Source organism: Corvus cornix, chromosome 1 (genome assembly GCF_000738735.6).
Source record: "Corvus cornix cornix isolate S_Up_H32 chromosome 1, ASM73873v5, whole genome shotgun sequence".
NCBI lineage: Eukaryota > Metazoa > Chordata > Aves > Passeriformes > Corvidae > Corvus > Corvus cornix.
In genome coordinates this window covers 102458791-102472818 of record NC_046332.1, presented here as the reverse complement: position 1 = coordinate 102472818, position 14028 = coordinate 102458791, and the positions used below count along the sequence as shown (strand labels likewise).

Sequence of the window (14028 nt, the reverse complement as noted above, 5' to 3'; positions counted from 1 at the left end):
AATATATTAAACTTTTCAAAGAAAAAAAAAAACCAACACAAAAAAAAACCCCAAACCCCCACAAAACTGTTCTTTTTCTCTTCCACTCCTTTCAGCTTCCAAACTTCTCCATCCGACAAGGAAATTAGCAGAAGCCATAGATAACAAACATACACAAGAAAAATTTTGCAACTGCTAACTTACTATCATCAAGAGGACTAATTCAAATCTATATAAAATTCTAATTAATCTTTTATTAAGATACTACTTACCTTCACCTACAACCCCAAGGATCTCAAATTTATTCATCACATTACCAATGTTAGGAATCTTCATCAAGACAAATTCCTCTTACGGTGAGAGCCACAAAACATGGCACAAATGGGACTGTCTGAAGATTTTGCAAAAGGCAATTGTGAAAAGGCTCTGGGAAAAAAAAATTCCACCTTGATCAGTCAGACTTCTCACACCCTTTCTTAATTTCTAGGCAATCAATAGCTTCCTGGGGAAAGAAGAGAAAAGAATGTAATTAGTGCTTTGGTTTATTTCAGTAAGAGAAAGCAATGGTATACAGACATCACACCAGTACAGTCTAACAATTTTAACAGACAGGTAATTTGCTTCCACATTTTATGATCAGGAGAACATAGCAGCAGGTATAATGGACAGGACCTATTGAGACCATATATCCTGTCAGATGGATGTCTACTACAATAATAACTAACTGGCATAACGTTACTTTCTACAGAACAGAAGCAAATAAAAATGTTGACAGGAACTACCTCAGTAAGCAAAAATACAGTTATAATTACTTATGGTCTGCTTGGTGTATGTTGACACCTAGATATAAAAACAAATTTTCTTTAGTTAATTTCTTATTTGTTCACTGTAATGATAAAAAGGATACAGTAGAAAGAACACTATACAGGAGAAAACAGTTTTCTACTACTATTTTCTGTGATTATTAAAAAAAAAATTAAAGGAAATTATTTTCTAGACTGATTAGGAATGAGATTTAAAAATTATTTTCATTATCAGCTTATTTAATAGAAATGTGATAAACAGAAAAAAAAATGTTTTCAAAGGGTCTTTGCTCCCCAAACACTGAAGTAATTTTTCAAATTAAGCAACTATACACAGGGTAACAACTAAAGTTTTTTGGCCTGTTTTAGACCCACCACTTCTCTGATATCATATCAGAAGCCTGATAAACAAAACCCATCAAAGTTTGGTTTTACTAGTTCAGACCGCATTTGTTCCCTTAATATTAAAGGCATATATCCCACATGCAAAAATGGGGAAAGAAAAGCTTTAAAATGGCTTCACCATGAATTGGAAATATATAATCTTTAAATTCAGTGATTCAGGGACAGAACTACTCATGAAGAACAAGATGGCAGGATGGGAGTGAATACATTTAATTACGCGTAATGGGTGAGTGTGACCCAATAATGCTGGGTTAAGCTCACACAAATGGGATCTCACTATATGCCAGGGGTGCTGGCCAAAAGCCCTGTGTTGACCAAGTCACACGTAACAAAAGGACAATCCAAGGGTGGAGGGGAATCACAATGACATTTGCTTCAGCAAGACACAGGCAGATCATGTGGGGAGGGGTTGTTATTTTAGAAGCAACTCCAGAGTTAATCAACCACAGTAATTTGAAAATAAAGCAGTGAGTTCCAAATTAAAGGGATAGTTAGAGTTTTCTAGTTTGCTTTTGTTTTTTTAAAAAAGCTGCCCAGTCCTTAATGAATCATTTTGGTGGTTTAATTTACTGTTTTAATTAATCAATTTTTTCTTCACTTGTGAATTGCATGAAATACTCTTTCCTTTCCCTTCCTTATGTTCTCCTCCTATTTCATTTGGCATCTCCTTCTCACAAAAGCCTTTTTGCTGTTTGTCCAGACTTTCTGGTTACAGTAACAGACTAAAAAAAAATGAGGTCCTGGAAAAACAGGAGCATCTGCTCAGTTGCACCCATCAACATGAGAACACAGCCCGCACTGAGCTGCTTCAGCTTTCTACTGCAACAGGCTGGTGCCAGGCACAAGGCACAGCTAGCTGACTGTCCCCATGCTGCAGCTGAGTGACAGAAATACTGCTACAGAGACCTTGAAACAACCATTAATGCCATAACGTAAGCAAGACACAAGAAAACTCATCAGCCAAGGTCAGAACAGCAAAATTACTTGCCAGAAAGAAAGGAAAAGTCAGAAAACATGTATTTGTTTTCTATTAGCACCATTCAGTAACATAACCAAATCTTTTACTTCAGTTCCCAACGTTATTCATTTACGAGTCCTTCCACAAATTAGTTTGTGATAAATTGATTACTTACCTGCTAATGTTATCACTGTACACTGTCTGCCTTACAGTGTATACAATACTTCCTGGATATATGATAAAACAGTGAAGAAACTTATGAGATACGGTACCAAAAACTCAAGAAGAAATTAAGAAGCAGTTTCCTTTGTCCCTCCTTCACAATTTTTAAATTTCTCATGAACTACTTAGAGCTATACAGGCCTGCAGCCTGGGATCCACTATTTTAATTTTTTTATTTTCAGTTCTGCGAGTATATTCAGTATGAATTCTAGCTTTTTACTGGGAATAAAGGCTAGACTTGCAAGCAGCTAACCTTCCTTTCCAAAATCCCCAGGTAGGGAGGCTGCGGATCCCCAACCCCAGCAGTGTTGAAGGCCAGGTTGGATAAGGCCTTAAGCAGCCTGGTATAGTTAGGGGTGTCCCTGCACATGGCAAGGAGGGTTGGGAGGAGATGATCTTTAAGGTCCTTTCTAACACTTAACATTCTATGATTCTATGAAATTCAGTACTATACATCTTCTCCCCACTGATCATGGGAGAGATCTCCCCACTGTTATCTTCCCTTTTCACTTCATTAGAAGAGCCACAGAAAGCTGATCCCCTGCTACCCCTGGGTTCATGGCACCTAGAGAAGCATTTGCATGCAATTCCTTAAAGGTAATACCCTGTCAACTCATTTATGTTCACTCACTGTTAGTGACACACTTCAACTGGCCCAAAGAAAGACACAGACCAGCTTCCCCAATTCTCCCCCAAGTGCACCACGACTGACATCATGGGTAACACAGATGCATACAGGGGGACTCCCAAGAGAAAACTGCACTTGAGTGACCCCCCTCTTTTACACTAGCTGCAGGCAGCTTTCTGCACAATTCTGCTGAGGGCACTTTATGAGAACTTAATCTTGAAATGAAAAGAAAAGCTAATGAAAGATGACAAGTGGCATGCAGCAGTAGTATGGATTCATACCCAAACACTTTTCCCCAACTCTTGCCTCAAACTGGGCCATAATTCAAACATTAGTGAAGTCAGACTAGCTAGACCCATCTAATCTCTAGACAAAATTTATATGCTTGTTTGAGATCTTTGCCGTCAAAAGCTGCTGAAAAATTAAAAACAAGCTACTAAAAATATTTGTTCAGTGGCAGTACCCACTTTTTGGGATTTTTCTGCTTTTTGAAAGTCACTGGCCTTGTTAAGATTGTTTTGAAAATCACTGATTCTTGCAGGGAATCTGGTAACATGAACTCAAAACTCCATGAATGACACAGAGTCTCATGAATGTCAGAGTGAGTAACTGTAATAACAAAAACAAAGAAAAAACCTATTAGTTTTAAACAAGAAAGTAATTTCAAGAAAGTTATCCATAGCAAGAATTACTTTATTCTGTAACTTAGTGAAGACAGGATAGATTCTTTCAAGCTGAACACTGGAAATAGCAAGGAAAACCTTACTAATAGCTGTCACAATTTCATTCTTTGCACTGAGTGCCACACTGGTCTGTTTTCCTAAGTTGCCTGCTGGCTAGAATAACCCTTGGAGAAGAGGAAATAAGGCCATCATTTATCTCTCAAAGGCTCTCAGTAGGGAAATTGCAGTTTTTCTCCTAATATCCCTTTCTACTGCAGCCAGATTCACAGCACATCAACAACTTGTGAATTACACCAACAGATCTCTGAGATGCTCTCAACATTACTGTGATGTTCTACAGAACACAGAGCCACCTTGGCAAAATGAGACATCATGAGATGAACAAGAAAAAGTTTTATTTAATCCCGAAGTGTAATGGTGTGAGACTTTAATACAAAAGCAGTTGTTTTGCAATAGCATGTAACGCTTATACGTAAATCCCAGAAAATGTACAAACTCATTTGCTCATTTTTGAGATGAGCATACAAAATACTACAGCATTATGTCACTTGATCATCTGAATTAAAATTAAAGCAGTGGGGAAAACCCCTAGATTTTCCACAATTCCTTTTCCCTTCAGGACCATTAAGAATTCTACAGCATGACCCAAAAGCATCAGACTTAACCACTCAATCCAAAGCCTCAATCCTAAATAGAAATGCTATTCTTTATTTCATTTATTTCAAGACCTGTGTGGAGAGGGGAAGCACTTTTTACATACTTAGATTTTAAGAGAGACACTTAGTGAGAATTATGAAACACTTAGATATTTGTCTTCACAAAATGTGGAGAAGTAAAACTGTTCTAGAAATACAGTTAAATTTGTATATCAACATCAGTGCAAATCAAGTATTCAGTTCATTTATCATGACAGAAAGAACTCAACCTGCATCCTGCTGAACTCAGTTACAAACTTCTAATTGACTTCAAACTCATTTTAAACAAGCTTCTTGCCAGTAGATAATACACCCCTCTTGCTCTTCTAAAACAAGAAGAAAACTTAATCTGTTTATTTATTTATTATGTTTACTCACCAAGAAGACACAACTAGGAATTTCTAGAAGCTGGTTACATTTTCCTCTGTTCACTAACAAAACAGCAGGTAAACAAATGTAAAGAACTTATACCATATCATCTGTCTTTGATGGTTATGTATTAGTCCACACCCTGTCATGTCTTCTGTTATACAAGGTACACAGATGAAAGAAGCATTAACCACTTTTGTTAGCAATAATGCATCATTCAGCACCTTTACTCTTCCTCCCCCATATACACGTAGTTCTATTCATTAAGGTTTTCCAGGAAAACCCTAGTTAGAGTTACAAGCACCCAATTCAGTGTTATAGCAGTATATATAACTGACAGGGTAAAGAAAATAGTTGGGAAGATTTTTTTTCTGAATTTTCTGACCCAGAAGAATGCATCAGGATTATTATAAGGAATTACTGGTCAGGAAGAAAAAATTTCGTACATGAAAAGCTGCAAGGAGGAAGCTAGCAGTAACATTCTAACTTAAGGAATGGAGAGAAAAATAATACAATCATACTGCTAGTGAAGTTTTACCAGTCTCAATCCTTAATTTGGGAAAAAAGCTACCACTTTATTTTTCCATTTTATGAAGGGACAGTAGATCTTCTAAATAAGACAAGATTCTGGAGGAAGAGCCATCAAGATTTCACAATATGAAGAAATCCACAATGAGGAAGTTGAAAAAAGAAAAAGCTGAAGAGATAAAAAGCAACAAGAACTTGACAATTACAGCAAGCCATTTTTCATACTCTAAGCTTCAATCTATCCTCCTCTGCTCATAAGAAAAAATTAGGAATGAAAAGAACAGCTGGTGAAAATAAATACAAAATTCAGAAAACTGTCAAACTTGAACAAATTATGTAAAAGCAAAACACCAAGGTTCCTTGCACAAGCTCACAGGTTTTATAATTCAGCTCCAGAAAGCTTTTCTTGATATTGCTAATATCACCATTGGACTCTGACTTCACCATTGCTGGTTTTTGGAGAACTTGCTTGGATTTTTTTGGTTTTTGGTTTTTTTTTAATAATTGTTGATATACTGAAACCTGCAAATGCATAAATGATTACACATCAAGGGAAGGCATCATCACGTAACTGGCCTAAAGGCAGCTGATCTCCATGGCAGCAGGCCCAGGAGTGCATGGGGGAAGAACCTGAACAAAGTTCCTGTTCCACAGCAAGCACGCAACTTGAAAAAGGATGAATCAGTTCCCAACTATTAAAGATACCTCTTGGTCAAATTCCTAAAGGAAAACTGAGCTTGAAGGCCAGGGCAGCAACAATTATTTGGTTTGTTTTATCTTGTTCTATGACTGCTCTTCCTTCTGTATCCAAGTACAGATTCAAAAATAAATTCAGCTCATCCTGGATATGTGAACTAAATTCACTTCTCAGAGTTAAAACGCAGGATTCACGATCTTCCCTAACAGCTGTGGCCAACTCAAAAAGAGTGGGTGCTTAGCAGGATGCTTCTAAGACCATACTGACAAATAAGCAGACTGATTATGAAAGCGCTGAGCACAAAAGCAGCTCCCATGAGTCATAATAGGAGGACAGGAAAGACAATTTTGCTACCATTTTAGTCTTGCTCTCCAGTAAGAACCTTAACAAGTAAGTCTTTTGTGGGTGTGACAGCTTCTTACGCAGTTGATGCCAGTCTTTGCGCATGCTGGGCGGGCTTCACTGTACCTGTGGCAGCTCTGAAGAAAAATCATCAGCATGCAGAGGATAATGCTCTCAACAGCAACCTGTGAAATCCAAAGCCTTTGCAGTGTCTTCTGGCACAAGGAGTCTGACACTGTATGCTTTCACTTCTATCAAACACAAGTGCCCAACATTTGCAGTTGAAGTGAAAGCACACTTTGGCTTAGTGATATATTCTTAGGCAAAGAGGGTAAAGAAAAAAATTTTTTTTTTTTTTAGATAATAGAAGGTTTTACTTTGTAACAGAATAGCTTGCTGTGGAAGAAGCTAATATTTCTTTATCTGCCACAGTATTTGTAGCGGTCTCCTTGGAAGTTGGTTCTTGATTTTAATCTTTCCTTCTCTCTTCTCAGAACACCAGTCTCCAGTAATATCCTATATTCATTTGTCATGTTGCCTACTATTTAGTCCCATATTATTTCTGACAATCTGCCATGGACTTTAAATCCTGAATATAATATTCCAAAATATTATTACAGACATATCTTTTTCATCTTCAGAAGTGCCCAGAAGGAGCTCCTATTTTCAGTTACACATCAGGACTCACTTTTTGGGTCAATTCCAATGTTTAAAGATACATACTTAGGAATAAGAAGGGGGGGAAAAAAAAATAAGGCACAAGGGCAGAGGGTGTTCCTGTCCAAGAAAAGTACAATTTATTCTCTTGAAGGGGACATGTTAGAAGCAGCCAGTCAGCTGAAGGTCTGTTTTGAAGCCTGAACTCAGCAGGGTGGTTGTGGAAAGAATGGGCCTCCCAAGCGCATCCATCACGCTCCCCAGTCCCTGGCATCCACTGGCACCACGAGGTTCCTCTCCACAATGGCAGCAGCCCCTGACCGAGCCCTGCAGTGCTGCACTGCCATGCTGGCAGCAGACAAAACAACAGATGCAGAAGACCTGGCCACTTTAGGAAAAGTCCTCTGATGCATTCTTAACTGGATCAGCCACTGAATCTTTCATACACGCACACACAAAGCATGCTGGTGACTTAGTGAGACTGAAATTCTTCTAATTTGACAAAGTTTCCCCTCCCTTCCAACCCAGTTCCGTCTTCATTGTTCTAAAAATAACTCCCATTCACATTCTAAAAGTCAGATGTTCCTCCCTGCACTGGCTTTGGCTGAGACAGATCATTCTCACAAGAGTACAGAAAAGTAAAGGTGGATAAAAAGTATTTATAATAGCAAACAAATGCTGAAACTAAATTCTGTGAGCATTCTAATGCAGATCAAAACAACTGCAATGACTACTGTTCTTGTAATCTTCAAGTATATAATTAAATACAGATGACTGGTTCACTATGAAAGAAACCAAGCAAGAAATCCCTTTTCCTTGAAAAGGGCATACCGAATACACAGAACAAATAAAATTATGAGGGGGGAGCCCCCCAAAACTTAGTACTAAATTAATAATAAAATACAATACATACAAATGAACAGAACCACATTCTAATTACACTATAAAATTATTTATCATTGCTTCTTCATGCATTTTACAGGCAAATAATTAGAAACATTTTATTTAAATAATATTGATCAACCTTATACAAAGTTAACCCTGAAAAGAATGTCATCAAAAGTTTTAAAAAAGAAACCAGTCAACAACTAATGGTCCTAATACCCAAACCCAGGTCATTTCAAGAATAAATTCATATTAGTATGCAAGCACATGCACAGGAGCACATTTAAAGAAACAACTCAAAGATTTATCATAGGATCTTCTGCCACTAAAGTCATTACAAGCGATTAAACCACATGGTGGACAAATGGTGTACAGTGGGTTTTGTGGGGGAGTGCTGCAGGATTTTGTAATAATTTTGTTTAGGTTTGACTTCTTTTTTAATTAGAAAAAGACTCTCTAATTCCATCAATCTCAAAGCAGATTGGTTAAAAAAACCTCAAAGAAATTCAAACCTATAGAAACATCCCTCCATATGAAGTTTCATCTGAATTTGAAGATATTGCTACTATTTCAATGTGTGAAGGTCTATTGCAAGGCATTTGCTCTAATTTTACCAACTAGGAATTTAACCAAGTATGATTAGTACTAAAAGTATATCAATGTGCTTATTTTACACTTCGTAGGTGGGGCTTTTTTATGATGTCTATTATCAGAGTAACTGAACACTAACCATATTTAAACTTAAGGTGAGTTTTGCTATGCCTCCTAGTTGAAAAAAACCCCCATTAAACTTACACAGGTGAATAAATCAATTAAGTAAAACCCAAGTCAAGAAGACTAATCTCCGAAGTGGCTCAGACTGCATTAAGAGGTCATGACCATCACAATAAGCTGAAGTTCAATAAAAACGATTCACATTCCAGATGAAGAAGAGAAAAAAAACCCCAACCAACTCCCAATTCCTCTAAATTAACCTTACTTGTTAATTGTTAACTGCTATTAACATACCAACTTACTAACATAAGCTTTCTTGAAGCAGAGGATGAAAGCTTAGAGTGTTCTGGAATGCCTCACCACAGAAACAGCAGCAGCAGCAATGTATCATGTACCAAAGACAATTTAAGGGAGGACTCTGAACATTAAACTGAAAACTCTGAAATAAAGTTTGTGTTCAGTGCAAATCCACCACAGAGAAAGTACAGCAACAGTGTTGACTTGTGCTGTGATGACAGATGTCCTCATGCTGAGCCACCTAGAACACCTTCAGGTAGGGGGACTTCAGTTTGCTAAATTACTGCAAACATTTTTGGAAGATATATTAAGGTGACCAACTCCATTTGCAATATGTGCAAGCAATTCTCCAGTAGAGAAAAAAAAACGTGTGGAAGGAAACAAAAGCACGAATTTAATTTAGTGATCTCATCCAAAAGCAGCAGGAAAATAAATATTCATTATACTAGCTCTCCCCTATGCAGCCAAGGACACAGATAAGGAACTGGCTGGCTGGATATGCAGCCAAAGTTGTGGTCAATGGCTCCCTGTTCCAGCTGTAAGTTGGTGATGAGTGGTGCTCCTCAGGGCTTGTTGTGAGTCCAGTGCACTTTAATACCTTTATCAATGACACAGACAGTGAGATTGAGCGCACCTCAGCAAGTTTACTGATGACATGAAGCTGAGTGGAACAGCTGGCACAACAGAAGGACAAGATGGCATCCAGAGGGACCTGCAAAAGCTTGAGAAGTGGGCCCATGAAGTTCAACAAGATCAGGGCAAACCCCGACATGAATACAGGACTGTGAGAAGAAGTCACTGAAAGCAGCCCTGCAGAGAAGGACTTGAGGGTTCCTGTGGATGAAAAGCGACATGAGCCAACAGTGTGCACTTGCAGCCCAGAAGGCCCATGGCACCCTGGGCTGCATCAAAAGCAGCGTAGCCAGCAAGTGGAGGGAGGGGGATTCTCTCACTCTACTCTGCCCTGATGAGACCCCAGCTGTGGTGCTGCATCCAGGTCTGGGGCCCTCAGCACAAGAGAAACGTGACTCTGTTAGAGCAGGTACAGAGGAGGCCGTACACAAAGATGGTCAGAGGGCTGGAGCAGAGTTCCTACAGACAAGCTGAGAGAGCTGGGGTTGTTCAGCACTGAAAAGACCTGGGGAGAGGAGGTTGGAACAAGACGATCACTGAGGTCTCTTCCAACCCAAGTCCATCTGTGATGCTCTGAGGAGTGAGTAATCAGAGTGACTTTGGTGACAGTGGCCAGCCAAGGTCAACCCACCAGAGATTCCTAACTGCAAAGACATAATCATGATGATGTTCTCTTTTCCTCTCCTGCTTATTTCAACTGTTAGTTGGATTCTCAGGTCTTGTCTTTAGTTAGATGCTAAACTCTTTGATGAGGAAACTTTTTTGCTATGTTGAAGGCCTCTGACGGTGTTATAAAATAACTAAGATTTAATGTTTGAAACCATGCTATGATAATGGTTCTGTGCATGAACAGCATTGTTGAGGTAAAATATGAGTCTTAAGGTAAGTGAAAGTCTTACCAGAAAACTCAGGAAAAAACTTCAAAACTGTTAGGAGGCAATTTGATTCATCTGTGGAAACAGGATTTGGTAATAATTTTATTTTTTTTAATAATAAAAAATGCTATTTCAATGCCAACTTCCATAATCACTTAAGAAAAAAATTAATTAAGGAATAACTTCTCTTCTGATTTCAGCCTAGTGGTTCCCACTTAGTAGCTAAAAGAAAAAAAACAAGATATTTTGAATCTCACATAAAGTGAAAATTATCCTCATCATTAAAAGTACAAACATTCAGACTAACTTTCTTAATACAAATGCAGTCTGTACTTGCTCTATACCTTCATCAACCACCATACACAGGTAAAACATTCATATCCAATAAACTCTCTTTAACTAGTATTTTTGTTAACATTATTAATCTGACAAAACTGTCTCTAAAGTAAATAGAGGAGTTTACTACTGAAGGCATGAGCTACCACCAAAAAAAAAAACCGGTAAAAGAATATTTTTACAACTTAGTCACTATAATTTAAAGAGAAGAATCATCCAGATTAGAAGTTTAGGTATCAAGGGGAAAGTATTTTAACATAAATACGAAATGGCAGATACGTGACCTTCCTCCCACAGAGAAAGGCAATTGCCAATCAGAGACTCTCCTGCTATGCTGACAGCTTCTTGCATGGGAGATTCCCATGGCAGCAAAAGCATGTTTGGATATGTAAGTGACCCAAAAGAAGACCTGAAAAACAGGTCTTGAGAAAAAGGAGATGCATCTAAACAGTAAATAATGTTGGCAGACCTACCAGAAGAAAGGTAATAAAAAAACCTCATAATCCTGATTTTCATCCTTCATGCATTTTTCTATCCTTTGAGTCTTCCAAGTTTAATTATGGAGTGTGGAGGGTGGGAGGAGGAGAAGGAGAAAAGAGGGAAGGCAATGCTCCTGGCAAAGGGCAAGAAGGGTGGGTGAGGGGGGAAGAGAAGGGAAACTACTTCAGGGAGTCACAGAAGAAGACAGTAAAAGGCTGGCAGATGGAGAGGTTCTGAAATGAAAGAAGAAAACAAAATTCTAAGGACAAGCTGTTTCAGGCATGAGCAATGAGTTCATAATGATATTTGAGATTTATATTAGTTTATAAAAAAAATACAGACTTGCAGCATCCAAAAGTCAATATTTGCATAACTGACTTTCTTGTTTCTTATATATCTAGTTACCTCTTGTACAAACAGGCTTCTAATATTCAGGGAAATAAAAGTAACTTGGGAGATATGAATGCTGAAGTCTACACCCAGAGAAATACTGTCATTTATTTCCTGCAAAAGAAAAGTAAAAACTACTAAGAAAATAATGGCTTGCAACAATATAGGGCATACCATGTCTCAGAGGATTAAAAAGAACTTCCAAAGTTCAGTTACACCTACTGACAAAGGCTGCTAGGGAGATGCTGAGGTGAAAGACTCTAAATCAAAGATGAAACAGTTGACTTTTGCTTGCCAGTAAGCTGTACAGAACCATATGCATATATTGATAGGCTTAAATATTGGTTATCAAGGAACTAGATGGATGCATATCAAGACATTTCCTCACCCACCACAGGCAGAAATCAGAGCAGCAGCACAGAGCCCATGCCTAACCCAGCACATCCAACCAAAGAAGCCACTGCTCAGCAGGTAGGGAGACAACATGTAAGATTACAGTTTTAACCACACCATATTCCTTCTTTCCACTAATATTCTCTTTGTGCATTTCTAACATCGGAAGAATAATCTCCACTTTCTTTTGGAACCCAGATAGAATGGGTGATACACTATTTGCGCAGACAAAAAGAAGTCATTCTTGTAATCTTCTTTGGATTATACCACTTTGTTGCTGAGGCTACATACTAAACTAATTTAAATGCAAGTTTAACATTTAGGCCTTTTTGTGGTGCTAGATATGCATTTTATGTTCCCCTCCTCTAATATGTCAAAAAGCCCCACCAAACGCAACCCACCAAAACACCAACGTACAGAGCTAAATACCTACTGATGGAGAGAGATTTTTCTAATATACAGGAGTCATCTCCCCACAGCTGCAATGAAGAGAGCTAAAAGACAATCAAGTAACGTAAAGAGTCTCCATCCTGAGCTGAAATTTCAAATATGGATGCTAAATGAATTTCACAGTCTATTTGCATCCATTTTTCAAAAGATCGAAATACTTTATAGTTTAAAATAACTCTATTTCTCCACTTGCATGGTCAGATATTTTTAAAAAGCAAAATACTTTCAAAATAATTTGCACAACAACATTTTGCAACAAAATGCAGCTCAAGTACTTTTTCCCACTGCAAGGTATTTACTAGACTGCAGTAATTCTCTTAACACTTTTAAAGCTTGAAACACACCTTCTGTTGAATGCTATGAGTCAGTTTTAATGACAGTGTTATGTTCTATTGCTCTGTAGCTTATGCAAGAGAATGAATTTGCATTAAGTACCCAACTTTAGAAGCCACCTTCTCTTCTCCTTTGTTAATACTGAATAAAGGTAAAAAAAAAGGGCTATATTCTCTGCCTGCTTTCTTATTGTTTTAAAAGAATAAATCTAGTTAGCTGCCTGTAATGTAAAATAGACATAAAATTTCTTATTGCCACTCTATAAATATTGGGGGGGGGGGGGGTGTTGCTATTGTCGTTGTTTTTTGGGGTTTTTCCAGAAAGCCAGAATACAGAAAAAGATAGGAACAGTTTTCTTATCTAGTAAAATTTCAAAACTTTAAACTACTTTTTCTGCATGAAAACTAACTGTTAACTTCAGAAGGAGGAGGAAAAAGCAGTCTAAAATGCTAATTCAAGGGAGGGGCTAAAAACAAGGGAGTAAAAAGACTCACTGCTGTCATTAGGGTGGAGGTATTCAATACCTTTGCCTTCAAGAAATTCAAGAGGAAAAAAGTTAAATCACAACATCTTTCCACTATGGGTCTTTTAGTCCAGACAATGGTCCAGTTTTAATATGCTTTTCTTTCATTTGCTTTGTCCTCTCATTTAAAATTCCCCAGCTCTTCAGCCCCCCCCCCCCGCCCCCCCCAGCACAGTACATCATATTTATATTGGGGTATTTTGGGGAGTTTGGGTGAGTTTTTTGTTCTTTTGGGTTTTTCAAACAAGACTACACTTCGCTCTGTTTAACAAAATGAGGATTTGGCCAATTTTGCCAGAGATAAGACTGGCAAATTTTTAACTGGTTCTCATGCAAACTGATGGCCAAAATTCCTTACAAATACCCTCACTATAGAGACATACAAGGTCAAGTATTTTTTTCTTATCTCTGCAGATTATATATATATACACACACAGAGAAATGTACATATGCATGCACTTAGTTCTAATGACAGGGGACAAAGTCCTTCTTCCAGTAAATTTAATTTCTTAAAAGTTCAGCTTAATGACCACCTTTCTTGTCCTTATTGAAAGTAATTGTGAATTAACTGGATTACCTCTTCTGTTCTTTCTACTTTCTAGAAATGAATCATACATAAGCCAAAAGCTTCGTTGATATCATAACTTACTCTCTTTTTAGCACTTCTAAACAGATCCTAGATTCCCAAGCAAGAAAAAGGTCATTTACTTCCTATTTTTAGTCTAAGTTCACAAGGTAAACTCTACAAAAATG

General features: G+C 37.8%; 1 protein-coding gene across 10 annotated transcripts in view; it reads right to left on the bottom strand.

Annotated features, from left to right (window-relative positions):
- The window catches only part of CDKL5 (cyclin dependent kinase like 5), a 131441-nt gene that overhangs the window by 82440 nt on the left and 34973 nt on the right, over positions 1-14028 (bottom strand). For all 10 annotated transcript variants that reach the window (XR_005601778.1, XR_005601776.1, XM_039551071.1 and 7 more), the window contains one exon: positions 252-481. Coding sequence is in view for 8 of the 10 variants with exons in the window: in XM_039551071.1 (XP_039407005.1) it covers positions 252-315 (64 nt within the window). In the remaining 2 variants the exon portion in view is untranslated. The remainder of the gene's footprint in view (positions 1-251; positions 482-14028) is intronic.